Source organism: Staurois parvus, unplaced genomic scaffold, assembly GCF_062004578.1.
Source record: "Staurois parvus isolate SC_StPar_1 unplaced genomic scaffold, SC_StPar_1.0 ptg000017l, whole genome shotgun sequence".
Lineage (NCBI taxonomy): Eukaryota > Metazoa > Chordata > Amphibia > Anura > Ranidae > Staurois > Staurois parvus.
Window position 1 is genome coordinate 910,448 of NW_028317813.1, and position 27,189 is coordinate 937,636.

The 27,189-nt window shown below is 42.1% G+C and overlaps 2 protein-coding genes across 4 annotated transcripts in view; one reads left to right on the forward strand and one right to left on the reverse strand.

The window, feature by feature from the left end:
- NUFIP1 (nuclear FMR1 interacting protein 1) overlaps positions 1 to 3,553 on the reverse strand; it is a 30,576-nt gene extending 27,023 nt beyond the window's left edge. Inside the window, exon 1 of the mRNA XM_089678698.1 lies at positions 3,303 to 3,553. Coding sequence (XP_089534824.1) covers positions 3,303 to 3,507 — 205 coding nt within the window. The 5' untranslated portion in view covers positions 3,508 to 3,553. The remainder of the gene's footprint in view (positions 1 to 3,302) is intronic.
- A 241-nt stretch (positions 3,554 to 3,794) lies between these two features.
- The window catches only part of GPALPP1 (GPALPP motifs containing 1), a 67,278-nt gene continuing 43,883 nt past the window's right edge, over positions 3,795 to 27,189 (forward strand). For 2 of the 3 annotated variants that reach the window (XM_089678725.1, XM_089678717.1), the window contains exon 1: positions 3,795 to 4,032. In XM_089678725.1, the coding sequence (XP_089534851.1) occupies positions 3,957 to 4,032 (76 nt within the window). In that variant the 5' untranslated portion in view covers positions 3,795 to 3,956. The remainder of the gene's footprint in view (positions 4,033 to 27,189) is intronic. The other variant, XM_089678710.1, reaches the window with a different exon arrangement.

Sequence of the window (27,189 nt, forward strand, 5' to 3'; positions counted from 1 at the left end):
TCCAACATGAGCACTCTTTAGGGCAGGGCTCTACAAATCCCATGGGGACAAGAAATTGCATCCTGGCACCTAGGCTTTTGTCAGCCCAGGGGGGTTAGCCAGTGCAGTTTCAACATTTAGAGAGGCACAGTCTGTTGGGCTGCAAGTCCAAGGTGCTGCAGCCCTCCAAGAGTTAAATCCCTCCTGCCGCTATAGGTTGAGATGGCAAAGTGCTGGGCTGCCATTGGCTGGAGGTTTCAGCTGGACAGGTTCTTATGCCGGACAGCAGAGACCACCATTGGCTGGAAGTTTCATTTGGGTGGGTTCATATACTGGAAAGCATGCGAAGCACGGAGGCTGCAGAATTTAATGGACGGGAGCCGAACACCTGTGGGGGGGTTTTGTGGGAGGGGTAGTGCCTGTCTTACTGAATGGGCACACCTAAGCAATGATCAGGTGCATGGGGAGGTGCCCATGATCAGGTCTGTGTTGGGAGTTTACTGGCGATTTGGCCGCTGGTGACACCTCTCTCACCTTCCCATCCTCTTTCCGGCATTACGTCGGGGTTATTGGCTGGTCACTCTGCTGTAAGTTAGGGGACACAAATTACTTGCCTTGCCCCAGACACGGACAACCCACGCTATGCTAAAAAAAACTGGCTAACTTTTTTAGTTGGCGCCTAGATTCAAAGCCAAATTTGTCAAGCCTTGCTTTAGGAGATATTTACTTTAGTAGCATCTGGTGACATCATTGGCACATGCACACTGGGCTCTCAACAGAGAAGCCACCAGAAATGTTGGGGCCCCTTACGCAGCTTTAGGCCTAGGCCACTCCTGGTCTGACCCCCAACATTCCCCAGCATTCGTCCACTGGCCTTCCCACCGAGTCCTTCAGTGCACCTACTTTTATTGTAACACTCTTTCAACTTAATATATGAAAAAGAAAAAAAAAGTGTATTCCACGTCATTAGTGCTTTCAAGATTTAAACAGTAAGGAATGATATTTTGGCCAAAAAAAAAAAAAATATGAAGCCAACCACCACAACAAGGTAGACTGTTTTGAGCACGACCCTACAATGACCTCTCCTCCCCCTATCCTCCCCTAGCAGATCTAAGAAAACAAAAAAAAAATCCTCCTAAAAAACATATAGCCCTTAAATTTCACCTCCCCCATATATTCAAAGAGACAGCCCAATCCAGCAAAAAGACATCCCCATATTGCAAAAACACAGCCCAATCCAGCAAAGGCATTCCAATATAGCAAAGAGACAGCCTCATCCAGCAAAAGTTCTCATATAGCAAAGAGACATCCCCCATATAGCAACAAGATCAACAAAGACCCAATCCAGCAAAGATACGGCCCAATCCAGAAGAGACATCCCCACATAGCAAAGATACGGCCCAATCCAGCAGAGACATCCCCATATATGCAAAGAGACATCCCAATTCAGCAAAAAGCCATCTCAATCCAACAAAGGCATTCCACAATGGCAAAGAGCCACTTCCATAAAGCAAAAAAAGGCGACCCAATCCAGCAAAGAGCCACTTCCATATAGCAAAAAAAGGCGACCCAATCCAGCAAAGAGCCACTTCCATATAGCAAAAAAAGGCGACCCAATCCAGCAAAGAGCCACTTCCATATAGCAAAAAAAAGACCCAATCCAGTAAAGAGACAATTCTATATAGCAAAGAGACAGTCCAATCCAGTAAAGAGACATTTCTATATAGCAAAGAGACAGTCCAATCCAGTAAAGAGACATTTCTATATAGCAAAGAGACAGTCCAATCCAGTAAAGAGACATTTCTATATAGCAAAGAGACAGTCCAATCCAGTAAAGAGACATTTCTATATAGCAAAGAGACAGTCCAATCCAGTAAAGAGACATTTCTATATAGCAAAGAGACAGTCCAATCCAGTAAAGAGACATTTCTATATAGCAAAGAGACAGTCCAATCCAGTAAAGAGACATTTCTATATAGCAAAGAGACAGTCCACTCCAGTAAAGAGACATTTCTATATAGCAAAGAGACAGTCCAATCCAGTAAAGAGACATTTCTATATAGCAAAGAGACAGTCCAATCCAGTAAAGAGACATTTCTATATAGCAAAGAGACAGTCCAATCCAGTAAAGAGACATTTCTATATAGCAAAGAGACAGTCCACTCCAGTAAAGAGACATTTCTATATAGCAAAGAGACAGTCCAATCCAGTAAAGAGACATTTCTATATAGCAAAGAGACAGTCCAATCCAGTAAAGAGACATTTCTATATAGCAAAGAGACAGTCCAATCCAGTAAAGAGACATTTCTATATAGCAAAGAGACAGTCCAATCCAGTAAAGAGACATTTCTATATAGCAAAGAGACAGTCCAATCCAGTAAAGAGACATTTCTATATTGCAAAGAGACAGTCCAATGCAGCATTATTAATGAGCAGCATACCATCCATTGAGTGGGAGTGACCGGCATCGCAGATTGGCCATTCAAGCGGCCAGAGCCTGCGAACCCGAAAGGAAAACCAGGTGAAGATGGAGGACTAGGTAAGTCTGTCATAATGTGTGATGCACATTACAATACTATCCTGCAGGGGCCCATTTTTTTCTTTTGGGGGGGGGGGGTTGTTAACTGCCGCTTGAACCCATTCAGTTCCTGTCATCAGGATTGGAGTCTTTCTTAGCCAAAGTCTCTCCAAGCCTCTAAATTCTGTGTCACAATTGAGAAGTTACTAATCCTGAAGGCACTGTAAATCAGACATTCTCCAAGCAGACAACCCCAGACGCCCTCGCGGATGAGAATACCTGAATACTCAAAACTTGCATCACCCAAAGAGACCATAACCAAAATAACAGGGCCATGTATCTCCTGTTCTGGACCCAAGCCTGGTGTCCCGTACAGCATTCAATGAGAAAAATACAAGAGGTTCTGTGAATGGCACCCATGCCAGGTAGGCACCCCATGTGATTATTATGCAGAAAAGAGCCACTAAGCACAGGACACCCAGAAGAAATGGTGACTACTGTAGAAGCGGTGACTACTACAGCGCTTCTCTGCTTCCATGGGCATGGAATATGCATACTTACCCTGGAGTGATGCTACAAATCCATACCTGGAGGTCAGCTCTCAGACTTATCACAGGCAGGCCTGAGCGGTGTTGGGGCCCCTCAGGGAAAAGCAGTCTGCCTGTACAGACCTCCAGCCTAGTTCTCTCCTCTGCAATACAAACACATCAATTAGTAGGAAGAAGAGCAGAGGACATATGAGGGAGCAATGTCCGAGGACGACTATGGCCAGTTCCTGGGTATGTGTCCTCCTCTCATCACCCACCTCGAGGCAGACCCGGGAAATGCCCCGGCGGGGGCCCCCACTGACTCCATCCTCCATACCAGGGGCTCTGGGGAGAAGCAGGCGGCCAGTGTGCATAGGCCTGGGCAGGTGTCGGGGGCCAGGAGCCCTGTGTGCCGGAGTCTGGAGGGGCTGTGAACATCGGAGGACGAAGCACAGGAGCGGGATAGGGAGCGCTGTACTCCATGCTTGGAGCATGTAGGATGACAACGTGCGTGAACCCTCACTTCCGGGTCCCCATAACAAACCACACAGCCCTCAGCTTATGGCCTCCATTTCCACACACTTATCACCCGTGTATAATTACACCTGACTAGCACGCTCCATATGCTTTATTTAACCCAAATAATGAAATTTATTCTATAAAAATGGAATGCCCGACTCAAAGATGGTGGCCCAACTGCGGTCACATGGCAGCCTTGGAACGCACACGTCACTTCCTATCATAGACTTCGGGCGCTTGTTGATTTCTATTCGCTAAATTCATAAGTGGCTGGCACGGCTCGTTCATATAGGTCACTCCGTCATTTCAAGTCTAGAATCGTAGTCCCGCCATGGTTTAATTTGCGCCCTCAAAATTTGACCGGAAATGTAGTGTTTTAGTGACGTCACACTGCTGCGCCGGTTTAGTTCAAGATGTCCCGGGATATAATCGGTCCGGCTCTACCTCCAGGATTTCGTCCTGTTAACGAAGAGGAAGACAAAGAGGAGGGTGAGACGGGGAACTGTACAGCAATAGAGTGAAGGTGGAGGGGGCAGTGCAACATAGAATTCAGGGGGTTAATGAATTCGACCAATCAGATCACAGCTGGTATTATTTTTATACTTAATGCTGATTGGTTGTGAAGAATAAAGCTGCACTTAGCATTGCAGGCTGTGTAGATCACACATGAGGATTGCAATGCTGGTTTATCTCTGAAGCTGTCAGGTGACATGGTCCTCCTTCCTTCATTGTCTGCTGATCACTGACAGGGAACAAGTATGTCAGGAGGCCCCAGACACAACTAGAAACTCACTTGTGTAAAGGAGATCTCTTACCTTCCATGATTCTATACCCCTTTTTTCAGCTGAAAAATTCCCTTCCAGGGCTCACTCACCCCATTTTCCACTTCATAAGACTGGTGGCTGCTGTGCCCTCCCCAGTCATGTAAGCACCCCTTTAATTCCTAGTTTTCCTCTATGATCAGGATGTAACTACAACACCACTTGCTGCAGGTGTTATGTATTTTGAAAAGTGCTGCATCTTTGGTGCATTTTTCAAAACCACATAAAAAAATGCAGATCCCCATTGAAATGAATGGTAAATGCAGCAAAAACGCTACGTGTTTGCATTTGTGGTGTGTTTTTTTGTTACATGTCCATTTTTTACAGGTGCAGGCAACCAGAAAACACACTGGAAACTCATATAAAAATGTGTCAAAAACACGTCTGCAATTGCACTTCGGAACAGTGTGAAAGCAGGCTGATTTTTCGTTTGAATGAAGCCCAATGGTTTTCTAACAGGAAATGATATTGAACGTAACTCTCTTAAAGAGCTACAGCCCCCAGCAATATCTTAACAGTTGACAATTCTGGGTGTTTAAGATGCCTTGTACCTTGCTGTGCTCTGTGGTTCCTCTTACTGGCCCTGAATGCAGGTACAAGTATTGTATACAAAGTGACCCTGCACACCAGCTGTATAAAACCCAAAGCTGCAAGCAAAGAATCACCTAAACTGATAAATGTTAATATGCTGCACTAGTAAATTGTACGAATCAAAATATCAAACAAAACTGTGTACCATTTTATTTATATATATATATATATATATATATATATATATATATATATAAAATTATGTTTTTTAATATAAAAAACACTTGTGATTAAAATCATCAAAAGAGGTCATTACCACAAATGTCCATGCATGATTCTATGATCCAGTTCATTGAGAAGAACGTGTGGTAGTAGACATCTCCACTGTTCTCCTTTTTGAACACACTCACCTTATAAAATTGACCCTCATGGCAAAGGTCTTATTGCACCTTCATATAGATCAAATAAAAACTCTGTTGACCATGCTGGACTCTCTCCAGGGCTCACACAATCCTCCTCAGAAATCCCACTTTTGGTGAGTCCAGCAGTCATCCACAGCTCAGGTGGTGTAAGGTGTATCAATGCTCAAAAGAATCTAAGGCAGACATAGTACTCCATATGGTATTAAAGTTGTTAAAACTAAAATAAGTGCAGTCGCATAAATAAAATTAACTGCCAGTATCCCTTTAAAACCTCAAATTGATGCTGCTAACGTGGATGGCTATAACGACAAATACAGGTGTACCTCTGCACTCAAACCTCTCGCAGAGTGCTGTGAAGCCGTAGCCTACACGTTTCATTGTTCTGATGCCATCCTGTGCACTAGCAGACCATGCACTGCAATACACAGTCCTGAAGTGAATATCCATTATAATGCCCACAGTGGAAATTGCTCATTGGCCACTTGACTGTTGATCAATGAGAAAGGCATCTGGGCCTTATTCCTGTGGTAAGGTGTCCCAGAAGAAAAAAAGCACTTGCCTTTTGATTATGATGGATACTCACTCCGGGGTTGTGTATTGTGATGAACAATGTAAAGACTGCTACGCCAACAGCACGGGGCATCACAGTCAGTATGTGCATCAGGGTTCAGAGGGGTGGCCAGGATATTTGGTGTTCACCTTTTCAGTTTTCGTCAGGTGAACTTACCCTTTAAGCACTGACCAGAAACTATAATTTTTAATGGATAAACAGTGTAGTGGGGGAATGCAAGCAAGCTTAGCGAAGTAAAGCAGTTGATTTTGCTTGATTGGGCAAAGTATGAGTTAGTTGAGCCAATGACAATTATGTGGGACAGGAATGAAGGAGAACATCATCTCCTACTTCTGAGTCAATGACTCAAGTGTTGGGTCATGGAGTCTGCATAACAACTAGACAACTAGCATTTGTAGGTGGTGAGCTCAGCAATTGTTGTTACAAAGTATAACTGTGGTTTTGTCATGAAGAGCATAATCCCCTCCAGGTCACTTCTATACATTGTAAAATAATTTTGTCAAACTTTGTTGCATATTCCTACCACCATGCCAGATTGATATTTGAATGGGAGGGTCTACCATTATTACACTGCTCAAAAAAATTAAAGGAACACTTTTTAATCAGAGTATAGTATCAAGTCAATTAAACTCCTGGGATATTGATCTGGTCAGTTAAGTAGCAGGGGGGGGGGGTTTAGTCAGTTTCAGCTGCTTTGGTGTTAATGAAATTAATAAGGTGCACTAGATGACCAACAATGAGATGACCTCCAAAACAGGAATAGTTTTACAGATTGAGGCCACTGACATTTTTTCCCTACTCATCTATTCTGTTTTTCACTAGTTTTGCATTTGGCTAGGGTCAGTGTCACTGCTGGTAACATGAGGTAATACCTGGACCCTTCAGAGGTTGCACAGGCAGTCCAACTCCTCCAGGATGGCACATCAATACATTCTACTGCCAGAAGGTTTGTGGTGTCTCCCAGCACAGTCACAAGAGCATGGAAGAGATTCCAGGAGACAGACAGTTAATACAGGAGAGCTGGACAGGGCCATAGAAGGTCCTTAACCCATCAGCAGGACCGCTATCTGCTCTTTTGTACAAGAAGGAACAGGATGAGCACTGCCAGAGCCCTACAAAATGACCTCCAGCAGGCCACTGGTGTGAATATCTCTGACCAAACAATCAAAAACAGACTTCATGAGGGTGGCCTGAGGGCCCGACATCCTCTACTGGGCCCTGTGCTCACTGCCTGGCATCATAGAGCTCGATTAGCATTTGCCATTGAACACCAGAATTGGCAGGTCTGCCACTGGCACCCTGTGCTTTTCACAGATGACAGCAGGTTCACCCTGAGCACGTGACAGCCGTGAATGGGTCCGGAGAAGCCGTGCAGAACATTATGCTGCCTGTAACATCGTTCAGCATGACTGTTTTGGTGATGGGTCACTAATGGTCTGGGGAGGCATATCCATGGAGGGAAGCACAGACCTCTACAGGCTAGACAATGGCACCCTGACTGCCATTAGTTATCGGGGTGAAATCCTTGGACCCATTGTCAGACAATATGCTGGTGCAGTGGGTCCTGGGTTCCTCCTGGTGCATGACAATGCCTGGCCTCATGCAGCGAGAGTATGCAGACAGTTCCTGAAGGATGAAGGAACTGATACCATTGAATGGCCCCCATGCTCGCGTGACCTAAATCCAATTTAATGTGTAAATGAATAAAGTGCAGCTCTATAAATGCACAAATAATATGAGAATATATACGATAATTCTCATAAAATATATAAGTGCAGAATAATAAAGTGCTATTAAGTGCAATTGTGCATAAAAGTGAATCAATAAATGTCCGTAATATATCTAAAATCAAATCCGCAAAAAATGAGCAATAATAGTCCTCAGGTTGATTTGCAATACATCCAAGTGAAAAAGTGCAGATGTGCATATATCCACAGAGGGAATCCACCACCTCAGATGGGTGTACACTCACCATAAATTATATGTTAGCAAGCATTTGTTACAATCTGTCAAATCTGGGTGCAGGAACAGAGAAGTAGTTTAGGGGTTTATCCTCCAGCATCATCCTTGTACAGGTGGGGCGAGTATCCCTTGTCCTGGGAAAGATAGCCCAGAACTTGTCCATGTAGGTGTGGTGTACGTCCTGCGAGCCCGCACAGCCCCATCTATGTGCTCTCTGCTAACACACTGCACTAACTAGAGCACCGCTCTCAGCAAACCCCAAACAAGGCACCGTTGCCTATGCCCTGAAGTGCTAGCAGCTGCTTGTATGCTCATATATATACTTTTTCTCAATTTTGCGCTTGCTTATATACTTTTTTGATAAATCCAATATAACACCTCTGGGATATCCTGTTTCGGTCCATCTGATGCCGCCAGGTTGCATCTCAGACTGCCCAGGTGCTCAGTGATGCCCTTGTCCAGATCTGGGAGGAAATACCCCAAGACACCATCCATCGTCTCATTAGGAGCATGTCCCGACGTTGTCAGGCATGCAAACAAGCATGTGGAGGCCATACAAACTACTGAGTACCATTCTGAGTTGCTGCAATTAAATTTCAGCAAAATGGACTAGCCTGACGCATAATTTTTTCACTTTGATTTTCGGGGTGTCTTTGAATTCAGTCCTCTGTAGGTTGATTATTTTCATTTCCATAAAATGATGGGAAATACTTTTGTTCCTAACACATTACCCAGTGCATATTAGTATAAATAACCAGCATGATATTTTTCCCCATTGAGATCTGATGTGTTCCTTTAATTTTTTTAAACAGTGTATATCCATCGGAGCACTTTTTTTTTTTTTTTTTTTTTTTTTTTTAAAGTAGAAAAGATGTTGTTAGAAGTAGACAAGCCATTGGTGGTATCTCATCAAAATTGATTCTCCCATTGCAGGGAATGCCTAAAATGTTTGATAAATCTTGGTACAAACCAGTACCAATGGTATGCAGAAGCGATATTTGTTTCAGAAAACTACAGTGATTGCAAATTGAAATGAAAAGGCCATTTTAATAAAATTAATTGTTTTCAACATTTTTTACAAATATCTGAAAAGTGTGGCATGCATTTGTATTCAGCCCCCTTTACTCTGATACCCCTTCTAAAATCTAGTGGATCCAATTGCCTTCAGAAGTCACCTAATTAGTAAATACAGTCCACCTGTGTGTAATTTAATCTCAGTATAAATACAGCTGTTCTTTGAAGCTCTCAGAAGTTTGTTAGAGAACATTAGTGAACAAACATCATGAAGGCCTAGGAACACACCAGACAGGTCAGGGATAAAGATGTGGAGATGTTTAAAGCAGGGTTAAGTTATAAAAGAAAGACGGCTACAGCGCGGTTGTCTAGTTCTGGGACGATGTCCATGGACGTCATTCCAGAACACCCCCCTGCACGCCCCCAGCGCCGCCATTGATTGCTGTGTCCTATGGACACAGCTGATCACGTGATACAGTAAACGGCCAATCGCAGCGTCCTTTTACCACGTGATCAGTTGTGTCCAATGACACAGCAGATAACTGGGTAAATACAGTTGCCAGTTATCGGCTGCACTTTCCTCACGCTGTCACAACATGAAGAAAGTACTGCCAATAACCGGCAATTGTCAGAGAAGTGATCAGGGTGCTGATGATCAGTGTCACCCACCTCCTATTAGTGCCCATCAGTGCAGCCTCATCAACACATCAATGAAGGAGAAAAATTTCCTGTTTGCAAAATTTTATTATGAAAACAAAGAGAAACTTTTTTTTTTTTTTTTTTCAAACTTTATGCTTTTTTTTTTTTTTTTTTTTGTTTATAGTGCAAAAAAAAAACCACCCAGTGGCAATTAAATCCACCAAAAGAAAGCTCTATTTGTGACAAAAAATATAAAAATTTCATATGGGTACAATGTTGCATGACTGTGCAATTGTCATTCAAAGTGCGACAGCGCTGAAAATTGGCCCGGGCAGGAAGGGGGTATAAGTGCACGGTAGGCAAGTGGTTAAGTAATTTTGTCAGCTGATAGTTATGAACAATTGTGTATTGCTATTTCACGTTTACCTTTTTTAGCCAGAAGGTGGAGCCCAGTGCAAGACATTTTTAGTTAACTCAAAATAGGCCAAATAGCAGACACTCCCTCCTAGCAATTCAGGCATTCACACAGCCCTGCACTGCCAGGAAGATTACATCATACTATCTGTTACAGTTAAAGTGACACTAAACTCCAGTTTAGAAAAAAAATAGAATTGAAACTTCATTTCAAGTATGTATATTTAACTTCTAAAAAGTCCAGTGTATGCATACGCTGGATTACAGTGTCAAGAACCAGTGGATTCTTTCAGCCGGATGAAAGGTGTAATTGAACAGCGGCAGCCTTTCAGCCTGTACAAAATAATGACAGGCTGAGAGGAGACAGCACGGTTTGCATGCATCCGCACAACCAGAAGTTATGTGTTTAGTGACAGAAGTTTGAGCCGGGATATATCTGCTTCTTCAGAAGAAGGTGAGGGAGAAAAGGAGAGGTTCTTGTTTACACTGGATTTTCAAAATGCATACAGTTTTATGTGTTTTTCATGCTTATGTGACTTTTTTTTTTTCCTTCCATCGAGGGGAGCATTTCCTGTGTGTAAAGTGGCAATTAAAAATTAGAGGCTCTGACATAAGAAAAATAATAAAAAAGCTAAAGGCATAAAGTGCTTTTCAAAATTTGGGAACCTTGGCTAGACACCCAGGACATGACAGATTCCCTTCTTTGCTTGATAGCAGATCCCACTACGTAGCCCCATTATTTGTTATTTTGTTTGGTTGTGCTGGCCATATTTGATATTCTACCACCTCTATGTGCAATTGTCAAAAGCAGTACACAATTGATGTGTGGTTTTTTTGTTTTTGTTTTTATGTTACTGTTTTTTAAGCCCAAACCCTTCCATTTATTACGCTTACAATAAGGGCAAGCACAACAATGACCTCTTTTCTTTTTTTATTTTATTTATTTATTACAGTTGTATAGCGCAATCAATTTATGTAGCGCTTTACATATATTGTACATTCACATCAGTCCCTGCCCTCAAGGAGCTTACAATCTAAAGGTCTCTAACTTGCATTCATCCATATGAATACTAAGGCCAATTTAGACAGGAGTCAATTAACCTATCAGCATGTCTTTTGAGTGTGGGTGGAAACCAGAGGAACCCACGCAGGCACATGGAGAACATGCAAACTCCAGGATGGAAGTGCTAATGTTGGGATTTGAACCAAAAACCCCAGTGCTGCCAGGAGGAAGTGCTAACCACTTAGCCACTGTGCTGTCCATGGACATCTATGGGACCACCGGCATAGGGATGCACACATTTCCTTCCAGGAAAAATTCTAGGTTGAAACATTGGGTGACTTGCAGCTCAGTTTGGGCTGACAATATACTATCTTGACTACATTTGTTCACTATAACCTCTCTTATATTCTGGTTATTTGTTGACAAGACATTTTGGATATGTTTTCCTATCTTCAGAATGTTTCTCCATGAATGTATATTTGTCTACATATACTCAATAAAAATTAGTTAAAAAAAGAAAAGGTATAAAGTGCAGACACCTTCAGCAGAACCCATTTCGGTCTTATCCTAGACCATTTTAGTAGGCTAAATGCCAACACGCCCTGTAACTATTGGAGCTTGCTTCTTCTTTTGGCTTCCTACACATTGTTACTGGCCCTTAAATCGGATCTAAACTCATCAATTTTAACAATTTCAAAAAACCAGAACATTGTGGCACATCTGCTTGTGCTCTCAACCAAACTGTCAAACTATTAAATGTCAGGTGTCACAAACTGATAACATGTGCAGCATCATGGCAGTTGCAGATCAAACAGAGGCTAATATGGCAGCTTCCTTAGCTGAAAAGGATAGGATGGTTTAGTTCCACTTTCACTAAGAAACTGGCTGGTGCAGAGCTTTGCCTGTTACAACTGAAAGGGGATTTGGCCATAATGGTGGTATTTTGAAGTCTGCAGGGGACGTAAGATCTAACAGATGGTTGCGTTTGCTTTTTTTTCTTTTTTTTTTTTTTGTATTGTTAAATGTTTTGGTGGCATGCTTACCGCATTTTTGCATCACAAAAAATAGACAGAAATACCCAAAAGGGGAACTAGTAATAAAAATATAAATGTTTGTGTTTTTAGTGATCTTTTTTTTCTGAGATATATATATATATATATATATATATATATATATATATATATATATATATATATATATATATATATATATATATATATATATATATATATATTCTGATAGTACAGCCATTTATGTTTTGTTCACACCATACATGCAGAAAAACTGATAGAAAGTGACATGCAGGTTTCACTTGCAGAAACATCAGTTTACATCAATTCTCAAGCGCGCTTCAATGTATTTTATACACCTTGCAGATTCCTGTGCTAAAAAAATCTGCACATGATACTAGTGTTGTGGTGTGAACAGTGCACTTAGAGAACAATCAATTTTGTTATGCTCTTGCAGAAAAACCGACATCTCTGCACCATGGTGTGAACGAGCCCTTACACCCCACATATTGAACCTGCATGTACAATATCAACTTGCATTACTCTCTCAGGGAAGAACCTTTGCTGTTTATTGAAAAGCTTATGTCCAGGTAGCCTCATCTGGCCTGTCTCATAAACTCTTCTCTTTTAGTATACTGTACTTCTCAAGGGTGTGGAATTTTTTGAAAAAATTACTTGTCCAAGGACTAAATCGGTGCCCCAATCTACTTGTCCCTCATGACAATCTACAAATTTGAACCAAAACCGTATTTAAATCTAAGGTGATTTTAGTAATGCCTGGGGCTTTTAAAATCAAAAGGGGCTTTATGGCGACTTAAACGTTTAATATTTCTATCATTGCGCTGTTTCTCCTCCTCACCCCCTTGCCTGTCTCCAGCACGGCACCCAGGAACTAGTAGGGAGGGGAGAGACCTTGGAGTGTAATGAGCTCTGATTGGGTGCTCGTCAGGAAAAGGGAGTGTTGGGCTTATTCTTTATCCCTTTCACTGCCAGAGCTGTTTTTGGATTCATTTGCACACATTTTAAAAATCATTTCAGGGGTGGAGATTACACAAAACCCCCAAACATGTATTTTCTGAAAGCAGAGACCCTAGAGAATAAAATAGTGGTAGTTCAAATTTCTTATGTCGCGCAATATTATAAAATGGGCAGAATTTCAGTTAACAATACACTAAAGTGAATTTTAGGGCACAAAAAGCAATAAATGTATCCAATTTTTTTGTAAAATATAAAAGTTGAGGTTGCACCGAGTAAATAGATATCCGACATGTCAAACTTTAAATTTGCGTGTGCTCATGAAATGGCAACAAACTTCAGTACCCTATATTTCTATAGGCGACCCTTTTAAAGCTCCTTATAGGTCATCAGTATAGTGTTACAGAGGAGGCCTGGTGCTAGAATTATTGCTTTCATTCTGGCGTGCACGGCTATATGTAACGTATATCGCAATCGTAGGCTCCCCAGCGTGTGCTTTTATGTTTGTACATGCGTATATATGTTGGGGTGGGGGGCCTTCAAATTATTTCATGTGGGGGTTATGTGCCTGTTTGTAACTTTAATTTTTGAAAGTTGAAGAAAACATTTTTTTTTTTTTTCCATCGGGTTCTCTTTGAGACATCCAAAGACCCTGGATGTCTCCCCTATACTACACTGAATGTAGTGCAGTGCACATCGCACTGCATTACATTCTTTACCGGTCTTGATGACCGGAAATCTCAATGGGGACCCGGAAGTGATGTCACATCATTTCCGGGTCAGGACAAGAAGGGGAGGGGAGAGGATGTATCTGCTCTCCTCCCTCCCCTATACCCGCCGGCTGCCACTGAGCTGAACTCGGGCCCTCAGATGGGCGAGTGGAGACCAGGACATATAGTGGGCTGTGTGGAAGCAAACGGGTGACAGTGCTGCTGCTTGAATGCTTCCACCTAACAGGTGAGCCCTGTTACTTTCCCGCAGCAGGGTTCAGGGTTAAAATAACCCTACCTGCCCAGAACCACATGTCACGGGCGTCAGGTGATATGAATCCCTGCTTCTTCCAGAATTCGCATGCTTTGGTCAGTAAAGGGCTGGCATACATGAATCGACAAAAGTTGATTGAACAATTCACTTTTCCCAGAGCTTATTCCTGGACGGTTTACATGAAAGATACTGGCTCCACCTCTACAGAAAACACAATACAGAAACAGTTTAAATAGCCTCTCTATCCACATTGTCCTCAATTGTTATTGTGTTTCTGACTCTTCAGGTGAACATATCCCTTTGTTTTTTACTGTGTGGGTGATTGTGGATTTCTGCTGTTCCTTTCTCAGTCCGCCTGGCTTACTTGTGGGTATGGCCTTGAGGCCTTGTTATAATGAGAGGTTTTTACTCCAGGCTGTGTGGATCGACTCCAGGAGCTCCTCTCATACCCCATTTGTGTTGCTGGAAGAAGGCACATCTGCCCTGGGGGGGGGGGGGGGTGGCAGGACCTTGGCTATTTGTGGTGGTTTCCCACTGTTTTGGTGGGTATATTGCTGAATCCACATAGTGTTTCTCCCTGGGGAATCCTCCAAAATAAAAATTACAGCGGTGTCGTCACTTCAGACACTTATTGATGGGGGTTCCAAGATGGAGTTGCTGCCGCTTCCGGCGCCAGAGGTTGGGTATCTGTCAATTTCAGCATGATTATCAATCTAAAGAACTTAAACAGTTTTCACAAATTGTCTACACTACAGGTGGAGGGGCTAATGCGGCATGTTGTATTCTTCATTGCAGATTGCAGCTCAGGTGAATACAAGCGCCCTTGGCACCTGCGGGACATGGGTAAGCTGGAGGTTGCTGCAGTGATCCGCTGAAATACTGAGCCAGCCGCTTCGTCCCCCTTCACAGCCCAGTGCTCCAGTGAGCTCATGGGTGGAGAGCAGGTAGCGGTGACTGCCAATCACCGATTCTCTACTCAGAGCGGCTGCGAGAACTCAATGATATGCGGTCATGTGATTGCGGAGTTCTCACCCTTATAGCCAGCAGGGGGGAGAGATGCAGCATTGGACCAATAATGTATCCACCGAGGTAAGTTTTTAAGAGAGGAGAGAGTATTTGCAGTTCACTTCTTGCTCACAGATCACATGAAAGTGTTACTAAACCCACAACAGTAAAATCAGTCTGTATATGCAGTAAAGCATGCTTGTTATACTCGCTGTGGAACCTAAGGGGTTAATCCAGTGCATTCTGTAAAAAAGCTGTTTGTTCCTGATTGCTCCGTTTCTCCCCTTGTTTAAGCGACCACCTCTTCTCTCCTGATAATTTAGACTGAACCGTAGCCATTCTACACATGCTCAGTTTGGTGTGTATTGCTAAAGAGGTGTTTTGGTTTTTTTGGGAGAGTGCATGTGATCAGCACAGGACTAATTGGCACTGGTCAGACAGAGGTCAGGGGTTTTGCATCCTCCTAGAGCAGAAAGAAAACTCCTCCTACAAGCTTTAGCTAGTGCTTGGCTGAACACTGATTGATAGAAGCCACAAGACTGCTCTAACTTCTGATGAGAAAGTATTTAGCAGTTTATATTTACTAAAATACACTTTAATCCTAATTGTTTCTGTTAGTTGTTACCTGGGTGTGGTTGCCTCATAGGCGTTTTGGCTTTCCTTCCTACAATTTCCCAGTTGTTAACACAAGGCAGCTGGCAGCAATTTCACATTCACCTGTCTCACAGAGCCTTCTATTTCCACTACAGAGCTGGAGAGGCTGAATTATAAGTCCTCATGCATACTGGACGTTTTACAGCTGCAATTTTGGCTTTTGGTGGTTTTTTTCTACAGCTAGTAAACTACCCAGCATGTTATCCTATGTGTGCATGCACACATAGACTGTAATCAGCGTTTTTTGGCTAGAAAAAACCCCTAGAACTAGTGGGTTTCTAGAGGAGTTTTTTAGCAGTAAAAACGCTCTAACGCTGGTAAATGTGGTAAAATGCAGCTGTAACGATTATGTGCAATAGAGACATGGAAGCTGTACACGACAGCCATCTTGTTAAGGTCTCGGCTATTTTGTTTTTCATGAACAATCATCTTTCTCCCTTCCTTTCTCCTCTTGAAAATGGAATGTGTAGCTGTAAGTTGAAACGAACTTAAAAAGAGCCTCTTATGTTAAATAAAACACAAATAGAGGCCATCTTCAGAGCTGTAAACCACTAATTAGTCTTGGCAGGATGTCTATTTTGCAAAGACACTTTTCCTCTGCCCTATCATAAAACAATAACTCAATCCAGCCGTCACACAGGACCTGTTAGGCCATTAGTGCTCTAGGAATGCAGAGCGTGCCACAAAACGTCTATTCCACATGTAACAATTCTGCATACAATTAGAATTCAACATGAACTGGGCAAATTAATATTAAGTGTATATTTGAATAGAGCATATAATGCCGAACCAAAAAAGGTCCTACATGACTATGTTAGCACATAGGAAAGGCGAGAAAGCAGTCTCTTCCCTCCTGGGTGACAAAGGTATGCTGTGTTTGGTATCCCTGGGTTTGAAATAGAATTCTGAATATGAATCTGCCAGTTGCTAGAATACCACCTGCACATACTGGAAGTTATTAATATTAGTATGAAATTGTAGTTGGGACTTGCTCATAAACTTGGTGACCTCCTAGCACCCATCCCCTAAACCAGATGATTGGTAAGTTGTCCTCAGGCGACACCTCTTTAATATCATAGAAAAGGACTGACAGGTCTGGTGAAGGGATGCTCTCGTTTAAAATCAATCAAGAAACATCTTAACGGACTTGAGTGCCAAGGCAATGTTTTTGCTTGGACAATTGGACTCTGGTAAACCAAAACTTTGCAAGTTTTCTGCCTTCTTAACTCCTTTCTTTTATTTCTCTGTTGCATATTGTTCCCTTTATGTCTTTGTAACCTCTTTTTCTGTAAAGTGTTGAAACTGTCTCTAAAGCTGTTAATGCAAACTAAAGAATCCCTGTTGTCTCTTGAAGAATGCTACTGTATACAGTAATCCTCTAAATAGACCTGTCTGTGGTGACAGTGTGTGTTGCAGACGCTTATGCTAAAATCATCACCGTCACTGCGGCAAACCAACATTTTTTTCGGTGTTTTTTTTAGCAAAAATGTTAGTTTTTTTTGTCTACAAACCGCAAACGCGAAAAACTGCAGGTAAATGCTAATGAAACCGCTAAAAAATGCAGAATAACTTGTGTATTTAACATGACTTAATACAGCTGCTACTGGCGTTTTTAAAACTTCTAAATCTTAGCTTTTCAGAATGGTCTTGTTTGCTGGTATACCATGGCCTTCACTCTGGATCAGGATATATAGACCTAATATATATGGTTTTTGGGGCCACATTCATTGATCCTTGCCATCCATGTTTACTGGGCTCGAGATCTGTCTCTTGGAGTAGATCTACAGTCTTGACATAAGTTTGTCTTTTTGGCAACTAAGGTCTTGGTGTATTATACATCTAGTACCTGATGTGTAGTAATCACTTTGTGTTACTGGTTTTGCATGTGACGTTGCTTTATGTTTGCATGTAAAACAAAATAACGCCCTGGAGGAGGGTGAAACGTGACGCCATATTTCCGGTTTCGGTGGGTGCGTGGTGACGGCACTTCCAGTGAGTGGAACGCATGCTGATTTGCAGCGTTCCAGAGTGACTTCCTGCTATTTGGAAGGGATTTCTATCTATCTTTGCCAGTCCACTTCTACAAATGGAAATAAGCCTTATAATATGAGCCTTTGCGCCTATTATGAAAGCCTGAGTATACTTTTAAACATGAGTGCATAGAAGACAGCCTTTTTTTAAAATTAAAGATTTTTTACAGTATTGCACTATTTGTTGTTTTTGTTTTCCATTGTCATCCAATCCTGGGAGTTGTTTCTGGAGGATATTGAGTACAGAGTTATCTGGGAGGACATGCCCAGTCACTTTAAGCTTGTTTGACTCTTGCCATATCAGCAAAGAGTCCATTCCATCTGGCGAGTGGGGATAGAGCAATCACGGATGGTGTGAGCACATTTGTTTGAAGAATTTTGGAGCACGGTTTTTTTTTTGGGATTGAGCACAACTCATATATTTTTAGGAAAAATATTTTTTTGTGTTGACTCTATATATTTTTTTTTTTTACTTTTATTTATAGTATTTTAATTTTTATGTATACTTTATTTGCGCTGTGGAGTGTTTATAATTTTATGTTTGCATGTGACTCTTATGCTTAGACTCTGGCCTGGATCTTAAGGTGTGCCAGTCCAGGGTGTATTAATACATCTTGCTGCTGTATTTCACCTCTGCTTGCTGCCATCTGTAACCTCTTTCACTAAATAATATAATTTACTGCACAGTATTCTTGATGGCATTCAGGTGTGGCAATGCAGCAGAAGAGGCTTCTGTCATCAGAGTGGCAGCAGCAGGGGTCTCCTGCATGGCATTTAAGTGTCAGCAGAAGATATTTAACTCTTTTATATACTATGTATGTTCTGGTATTACATAGGTTTAATACATTTATGTAATGTATTGTGCTGCTGCATGCCAGCGCTTATTTTTGGTCTGGTGTTGCAGTCAGTTACAGTATAAGCCCTTGTGAGGACATGTGTTGTACTCATGTACTTCTGATGTCCATCCCATACCACAATTTTAAGGTCTCTCATGACTTTCTGTCTATATGTTGGGATAGTCTTCTTTTGCAGACGCTTTAATTATTTAGGCTAGGTCATGTACAGCTGGGTGCATTTGTTTTGCAGAGTTGTGCAGCCAATTAGTGTTTTACCACTAGGATGTACTGAACGTGTGGTTCTTGGTGTTATCCATCCCAGACCACAGTTTTAGACCTCTACATGACTTCCTTGTAGTGAATGTGTCATCTATTTACAACATTGCGTTGGAACATCTAGAGAATGTCTTCGGGCTTCCTCTACAGCACTAATGTAATGGTGTAACTAGAACAGTAAATCTTTTTACATATGCTTTACTTATGAGCACTGGTGGTATCTACCTTGTACCACAGTGGTTCCCTCTTCATAGCTTCCCTTGCGCATGGGTAGAATTTCAGTTTCCCAAAGTTTTAAAGCATTTTTGGAATGTCTTGTTTTGGCATTGCTTCACTTAGTGTGGATTGTTGCAGCAAATTTACATTTACAACTGTAAGTCCATTTTGCATACCATACCTTGTACTTATGCATTTTCTGTGGGGGGAGGGGGTGTCTGTCCTGTACCCCATTGTTATATCTATTCCTCAGCTTCATGTGTAGATGGTGTGATAGTTTGTATTGCTGCATTCATGTAGTGTCTGTTCTTGTGATACAACATATGTTTGGTACAGGGATATAGCCATATGTTACACATTGTCTAGTTTAGCCTTTTTCATCCAGGGTTCCTTGATGTTTCTTCAAGGGTGTCTTGGCAAAATGCCTAAAAATTACCCAAAAATTGTACACAAGCCAGCAGGTGGATCGAGCCTGCCTTTTAGTTACACAAAGCCATGGGTTTTGATTATGTACTATTACAGTGTTCCTGCCGCCTGGCGTACTAACAACCAATGACACCATGAGTTGATATGGAGGATGTCGGTTGCCTGCACGACATCCTTGTTTGGCCCTTCCTTGCCCCTCTCTGTCACTAATGGGCCAAGCACTCAAGGTAACCAACATAAGCCTTATGAACAGAATAAGTAAACAGTGCAGTGCTAAAACTGTGATAGACAGTAAAACAATAAATAGAATAATCGGAGTTCAATGTAAACAACAGTCTGTGTGATTATAAAGTGCCAGGTGACTGGTTAAATTCAATGGCGGTGCTCCGTGAGAATTACACACTCACCAAATGTGTAATAGTTATACGTATTAAATATTGCATCCAGGGGTTTCCTCATCAGATATGGGTCTGGTCAAGGTTATGGTAATCCTCCCGCAGGGTAGTAGTCATCAAATGCCCAGAATCGAAATTACTCGGATCCAGGTAACCAGAGGTCCCTTTAAGGGATGGGTAGAAGAGGCTGACTGCTAGCAGGCTGAAGTTTGTCCTCCCCTGTAGACAGTTTACTTCCCCGAAGTCCAACCTAGTGCCAGCCCAAACAGTTGAATTCTTGGGTTACAGAGTGAATTCTGTCTCTTAAAAACTTATTTTCACGGACACAAGTTCAGAGGCTGATTTTCTTCGGTCCAAGATCTGCAGAGTCAGCGGCAGGCCTCATTGAGGCGGATCATGCAGATTCTCACATTCATAACTGCAGCTATTCTGAGAAAATTTGGGCCCAACTGCACTCCTGAGGGCTTCAGTCCTTCTTGCTGTCTTCATGGGACCACAAGCACATTTCCCTGGACAAGGTGGTAAATCTTTTACAGGACAGGTCACAAGGTCTTAAATTGGTGGGTCAGTCATCGGAATTTAGTGATAGGGCATCCTTTGTCTCAAAAGGACCCGATAAAGTTTACTACAGATGCCAGTTCCTGGGTTTGGGGGGCCCATTCCGGTTCTTGCCATGCTCAGGGAGCGTGGAGTCCAGATTTGGAAGAGGTTTCCTCCAGCTCCAAGAGAATTGTTAGCTGTAGGTTTTTCCCTTAAGTCCTTTTCAAGTAGTGTCCGGGATCAAAACATGTTGATCTTTTCTGAAACCGCCACCACAGTGGCATATGTAAACAAGCAGGAGGGCACAAGATTTGTTGGCCCTGGCTCAGGAGATTTTGAGTTGGGGAGAGATTTGGCTGGAGTCCCTGAAAGCAGCTCATCTCAGAGGTTCAGACTATGTACTGGGAGATTACCTCAGTCGGAATCCTGTGAGACAAGGATAATGTGAATTGAATGCGGAGGTGTTTGCGCAGACCACAGCCCAGTCGGGTCTTCCAGACATAGACCTGTTTGCTTCCAGCAGGAACAGAAAGGTTCAGCATTTCTTTATGCTGGAAAGGGAAATGCTTGCTCTGGGATGAGACCTACCGATGCTGGGTTATTATTATACAGGATTTATATAGCGCCAACAGTTTGCGCAGCGCTATACATTATTATACAGGATTTATATAGCTTCAACAGTTTGCGCAGTGCGGATGAAACTTCAGCCTGACTTACGCCTTTCACCCACTGGCAATTCTTCCATAGGTAGTCTGAACGATCATGTTGGAATGCTGTCAAGTCATTCTCATAGCACCATACTGGCCCAAGAGGAGTTTGTTTTTGATCCTGTTATCACTATCGGTTTCCCCTTGGGTGCTTCCGGATCAGCTCCATCAGGGACTGGTTCTCCATCCCAATCCTCGTCACTTTCACCTGACAGCGTGGAAGCTGATAGCTGGATCCTCAAATCCAAGGGGCTTTTGGAAAAAGCAATCGAGACTCACTAGGAAGATTTATGTTAAGATTTGGAGAACCTTCCACTCCTTGAGGACTAGATCTGGAAGGTTAGATGCTTCCATTCCCACGGTTTTGGATTTTTTACTGATTGGCGTGAATAAGGATCAGTCCTGGGCAGAAAGGGCAGGTGTCTCATGGGAAGACATCTCCAGGGCGGCATTTTGGTCCAATAACTGTGCATTTGTTAAACACTACCGTGTGGAGCTTCTTTCTAGCCAAGACTTGGCTTTTGGAAGGAAAGTTCTGCAGGCAGTGGTCCTCCCCTAAGGTAGGAGTATTCAGGGGTTTGGACATTTTTGAAAAAAATGACTTGTCCACGGACTAAATTTGGGTCCCAATTTACTTGTCTTGCATGACAATCTACTTGTCCAGATAAAAAAAAAAAATACATTTTAACCAAAACCGTATTTAAATCTGAGGTGCTTTTAGGAATGCCTGGGGCTTTATGGCAACTTAAACATAAAATTTTTTTAGCATTGAGCTTTATATCTCCTTCTCCCCTCACTACCTGTCTCCAGCTCCACAACCGGAGACTAGCAGGGAGGGAAGAGACTTTGCAGTATAATGAGCCCTGATTGGGTGCTCCTCAGGATAGGGGGGTGTTGGGCTTATTTTTTATCCCTTCCATTACCAGCGCTATTTTTGCACACGTTTAAAAAATCATTTTAGGCTTGAAGATTGCACAAAACCCCGTACTTTACATATTTTCTGAAAGCAGAGACCCTAGATAATAAAATAGTGGTAGTTCCAATTTTTCATGTCACTCTATATTTCCACAAAGGTCTAGGAAATGCAAAACTTCTGTAAAAAATACACAAATTAATTTTAGGGCCGTACACAAAAGCCGTAATTTACCCTTTTACATTTGGTAAAATGTAAAAGATGATGTTGCACCAAGTAAATATCCAATATGCCCAAACCTTTAAATTTGCGAGTACTCGTGAAATGGCAACAAACTTTAAGTGCCCTATATTTTCTATAGGCGACTCTTTTTTAAAGCACTTATGGGTCATCAGTATAGTGTTACGAAAGAGGTCCTGTGCTAGAATTATTGGTCTCATTCTGGCATGCGCGGCAATATGTAACGTGCATCTCGGTCAACTTTTACATGCGTAGGCACCCCAGTATGTGCTTTTACGTTTGTACGTTCATTTGGAGGGGAAGGCTCAAATTTACTTTTTTTTTTTTTTTTTTTGAGGGGATGTTATGTGCTTGGGTGTAACTTAAATTTTTCATAGTTAAAAACCTGGTAAGTGTAACCGTGGTTTTGCTAAAGGAGTTGGGTGAAAAATGTTTGGCCAAGCATCGTTTGTATCCAATCAGTTGCAGCTACTGTTTAGGTATTCTGGCAGCCACTGGAGCTGGCTGTCAATATAACCACCGCCAGGGAGATTTATTCATCTGCACTGTATACTGTGAATGAAGGAATCTGTTTGTTATTTTTGTTCAGCCTGTGGTCTGAACGAAAGAAATCTAACAAGTGAATGGCCTGCTTTAATCCCAAAAGAAAGGCTATAGATACAGTGCCTTGAAAAAGTATTCATGCCCCTTGAAATTTATCACAGTTTGTCATGTTACCACCAAAAACGTAAATGTATTTAGTGGCACATAATGATAAAAGTGAAATGAAAGGAAAATGATAAATGGTTTTCAAAATTTTTTACAAATCTCTGAAAAGTATGGCGTGCATCTGTATTCATCCCCCCTGAGTCAATACTTTGTAGAACCACCTATTGCTGCAATTACAGGTGCAATTCTTTTTGGGGATGTCTCTAACAGCTTTGTACATCTAGAGTGAAATTTTATGCCCATTCTTCTTTGCAAAATAGCTCAAGCTCTGTCAGATTGGATGGAGAGCAATTTTCAAGTCTTGACACAGATTTTCAATTGGCTTTAGGTCTGGACTTTGACTGGGCCATTCTAACACGTGAATATGCTTTGATCTAAACCATTCCATTGTAGCTCTGGCTGTATTTTTAGCGTCGTTGTCTGCTGGAAGGTGAACCTCTGCCCCAGTCTTTAGTCTTTTGCAGACTCTACCAGGTTTTCTTCTAAGATTGCCCTGTATTTTGGCTTAATCCATCTTTCCATCAACTATGACCAGTTTCCCTGTCCCTGTTGAAAAAAAGCATCCCCACAACACAACACACCACTCTTCCATATAGGCCAGATTTGAGGAGTGCACAACTAATAGTTGTCCTGTGGATAGATTCTCCCACCTGAGCTGTGGATCTCTGCAGCTCCTCCAGAGTTACCATGGGCCTCTTGGCTTTTTTCCATTTTCGGATGATGGATTGAATAGTGCTCCGTGAGATGTTCAAAGCTTGAGAGTTTTTTATAACCTAAGCCTGCTTTAAACTTCTCCGCAACTTTATCCCTGACCTGTCTGGTGTGTTCCTGTTTGTTTGATGATGCTGTTTGTTCACTAATGTTCTATAACAAACCTCTGAGGGCCTCAGAGAAAAGATGTATTTATACTGAGATTAAATTACACACAGGTGGACTGTATTTACTAATTAACTGACTGCTGAAGGCAATTGATTCCACTAGATTTTAATTGGGGGTATCAGAGTAAAGGGGGCTGAATACAAATGCGCGGATATTTATTTTTTAAAAAAAAATTTTAAACCATTTTATCATTTTCCTTCCACTTCACAGTTGTGCCACTTTGTGTTGGTCTATCACATTAAATCCCCAAAAAAATAAATTTACGTTTTTTGGTTGTAATCTGATAAAATGTGGAACATTTCAAAGGGTATGAATACGCTTTCAAGGCGTTGTAGTATTCAATTCTAAGTGTTCAATCAGCCTTTCTGAATCCGCAAGAAAAAAAAGCCTTGGGGAGCTAGATGTCAGGATCTCAGTGTAGATTAAGTTTACATTTCATTTCCCACAACTCCTAAAACAAACTTTTACTGAAATCCCATATCAAGAGACACATGAAGGCTGCAGACCTTTCTGAAAACACTATTCGCCTAAAGGTTGTACTGTTCTAGTAGCATGACAAAATCCCAAATCTTCCTCTGTTGTTTCCATTCTCTGATTTAGCTGTCAGCTTTAGGAAGACCATGGGGATATTAACAGAGAGCAGTAGTGTACCACCTCTACAATTTTCACAATAAGGATCTCAGGATAAGGAGTGCTACAGTCACATCACTGCAGTCTGGTTCCTAATCCAGGGTGTTAAACCAGTGCTACCCCAAGGGTTACATCTCACATCCTGGGAGCATTTACCACCACTTGAAAGTACCACTCTAAAGTTTTAGGAATACTAATCAAACATAAAGCTGATCTGAGTATATTTTATTAATTGAAGTGATTCTATGCATGAAGGTAAAAAACCTTTTGTGTGCAGCAGCCCCACTGCCCCTCCCAATACTTACCTGAGCCCCCACTTGAGTCAGTGATATGCACGAGAGCGGCAGCTCTTTGGGGACTCTTCCTTCTCATTGGCTGAGACAGCAGCAGGTGTCATCGGCTTCCGCTACTGTCAGTCACAGCCAATGAGGAAAGAATTGGGGCGGGGCCAAGCCACAGTAGTGTGTGAATGGACACACAGAGCAGCAGCTGGGGAACAAGCCTGCGGGTCCTCCCATAGCAAACTGCTTACTATGGGAGCAGGAGGGGGGGGGGGCAAGAGCACAGCGGAGGACACAAGAAGGAGGATCAGGGCTGCTCTGTGCTAAACTACTGCACAAAGCAGGTACATTAAGTATGACATGTTTGTTATTAAAAAAAAAAAAAAAATTTGCCTTTTTAATATCACTTTAATGCTGTGGTAGTTAATGCTACATATAGTGGGTTCTGTGATCTTCCATGTTCTGTGTGAGCAATATTCTGAACATGGAGGTTCGCTCACTCGACAGCGTCATCATTCATTTTTTATTTTTTTTTTCCCATGAAGGCATTCTCTGATTATACAAAGTGGAAAGGAGGGGTGGTGACATCAAGATCTCAGTTTTGTCCAGTGACTGTAGTTCTGCTTGAACAGTTGAGAGCTGTGAGATTGATAGATAAATATAGAAGAAATTGGACAGTTGCCCCTGGAATACCAAATTTCATTCCTACAGTCTCTCTCCAGTACCAAATAGATAACAGTTGGATTCAGGTCACTCATGTTGGGACCCTTCCTTTTTAACATATTTATAAGTGATATAGGGCAGGGGTCGCCAAACTTTCTAAGCATAGGGCCAGTTTACTGTCCTTCAGGCTTTAAATGGCCTGAAATGTGGCCAGTGAGAGTAGAAAATACCCCGTCAACCGTGCCCCATCATTTGGATTTCTTGGGAGTAATTGTGCCCTATTGTTGATATCAATGAGAAGAATAGTGCCCCATTGATGGTGTCAGTAGGGGGCATGGTGCTCCATCATTGGTGTCAGCTGGTGGAGATAAAGGTTGAGACAAATATTTCCAGTCTAGCTGTGTGTTATATACTGGACTTGTGTGTAAGCAATTGACAAACCCACCCGCTATGCAAACAAAAAGGAGAGCAGTGGTCTGGTTTGTCCAAATAGCCACATTCCTTTATTTAAGGTAATCAGACCTTGTCCTTGTATAGCGCTTTAACCAAGGCTTGGAGGCATTCTTCAACATTTTTGAGGCCAACATTAATAAGGAAGTATGTAATCTATAATATACAATCTCCCCATCAGAGCTGTGCAATAGACTCCTACTTGTTCTGGCCAGCTCAGTAGATTGTTTTAATTATTTGTACAACATTCAGCCTGTTCTGGGTCATGAGCACCGTTTGCTAACCCCGATGTCACTGGCTACAGTGGGATTTTGTCAGCCGGTCCTGGCAAATGATTTATGGCTGACACCTGTTGATCGTCTGTAGCCAATCACAGCACAGATTGTACACAGATTGGTGATCTGGCTGTTTCTTCTCCCTGAAAAGTAGGGAGAAAAAATAGCCAGATCTGTAGGTAAAAGCAGCACATATTACTCACATTGCACTTGTTAGGCACACTATGATTTCCCCTTAATGTTAGCTCCTAGCCAGCCAGTGCCATTAGTACAGTGTACAGTATTCGCACTGATCACTATTGACTTCAGTGTACTTCCCAGCCAGCTTCAGCTAGTGCCAGATTGACAGCCACTCTATCACCATCCCATTGTATCACTGATCACCGCCATTACTAGTATAGCATCATAGCTGTGTAAATTCCAGTATATATACCACCGTTTGCAGATGCTATAACTTTTTCACAAAACAATTTAATATACACTTATTGGGAGTTTTTTTTTTTTTGCCAAAGACATGTAGCAGAATACATTATGGCCAAAGTTTATGAAGAAATTAGATTTTTTTTTTTTTTTTTTTAATTTTCAGTCTTTTTTCTTTTTAAATAGTAAAATATAAAAATCCCAGTGGTAATCAAATACCATCAAAAGAGCTTTTTGTGTGAATAAATGATCCACAATGCTGAACAGCAAAAAAGGCTCTCCTCATGAAGGGGGTTAAATATTCTAGAGGTCAAATAGTAAAGAATAATACTAGATGCATAACTAAATGCACAAAATATAATTGGATATTAACATATATACCGTATTTTTCGCTCCATAAGACGTACTTTTTTCCCCCCAAAAAGGGGGGAAAATGTCAGTGCGTCTTATGGAGCGAATATAAAGCGGCCGGTCTGGTATTTCCGCCGCCACCATGTCAGAATACCGGGCCGGCCGCTCAGCTGTTCTCTGCGGCAGGAACTCACCTGTTCCTCGGTCCAGCACTGTAGTCTTCCAGCGCCGGCTTCTTCCCGCCCCAGCATCTGTGACAGCCGGGTGCCCGCTGCGCATGCGCGAGAAGCGCTGCGCTTTGTGAATGGTCCGGTGTCTTCTGGGACACATGACAGGTCCCAAAAGACGCCGGGCCATTCACAAAGTGCAGCGTTTCTCGCACATGCGCAGTGCGCACCCGGCTGT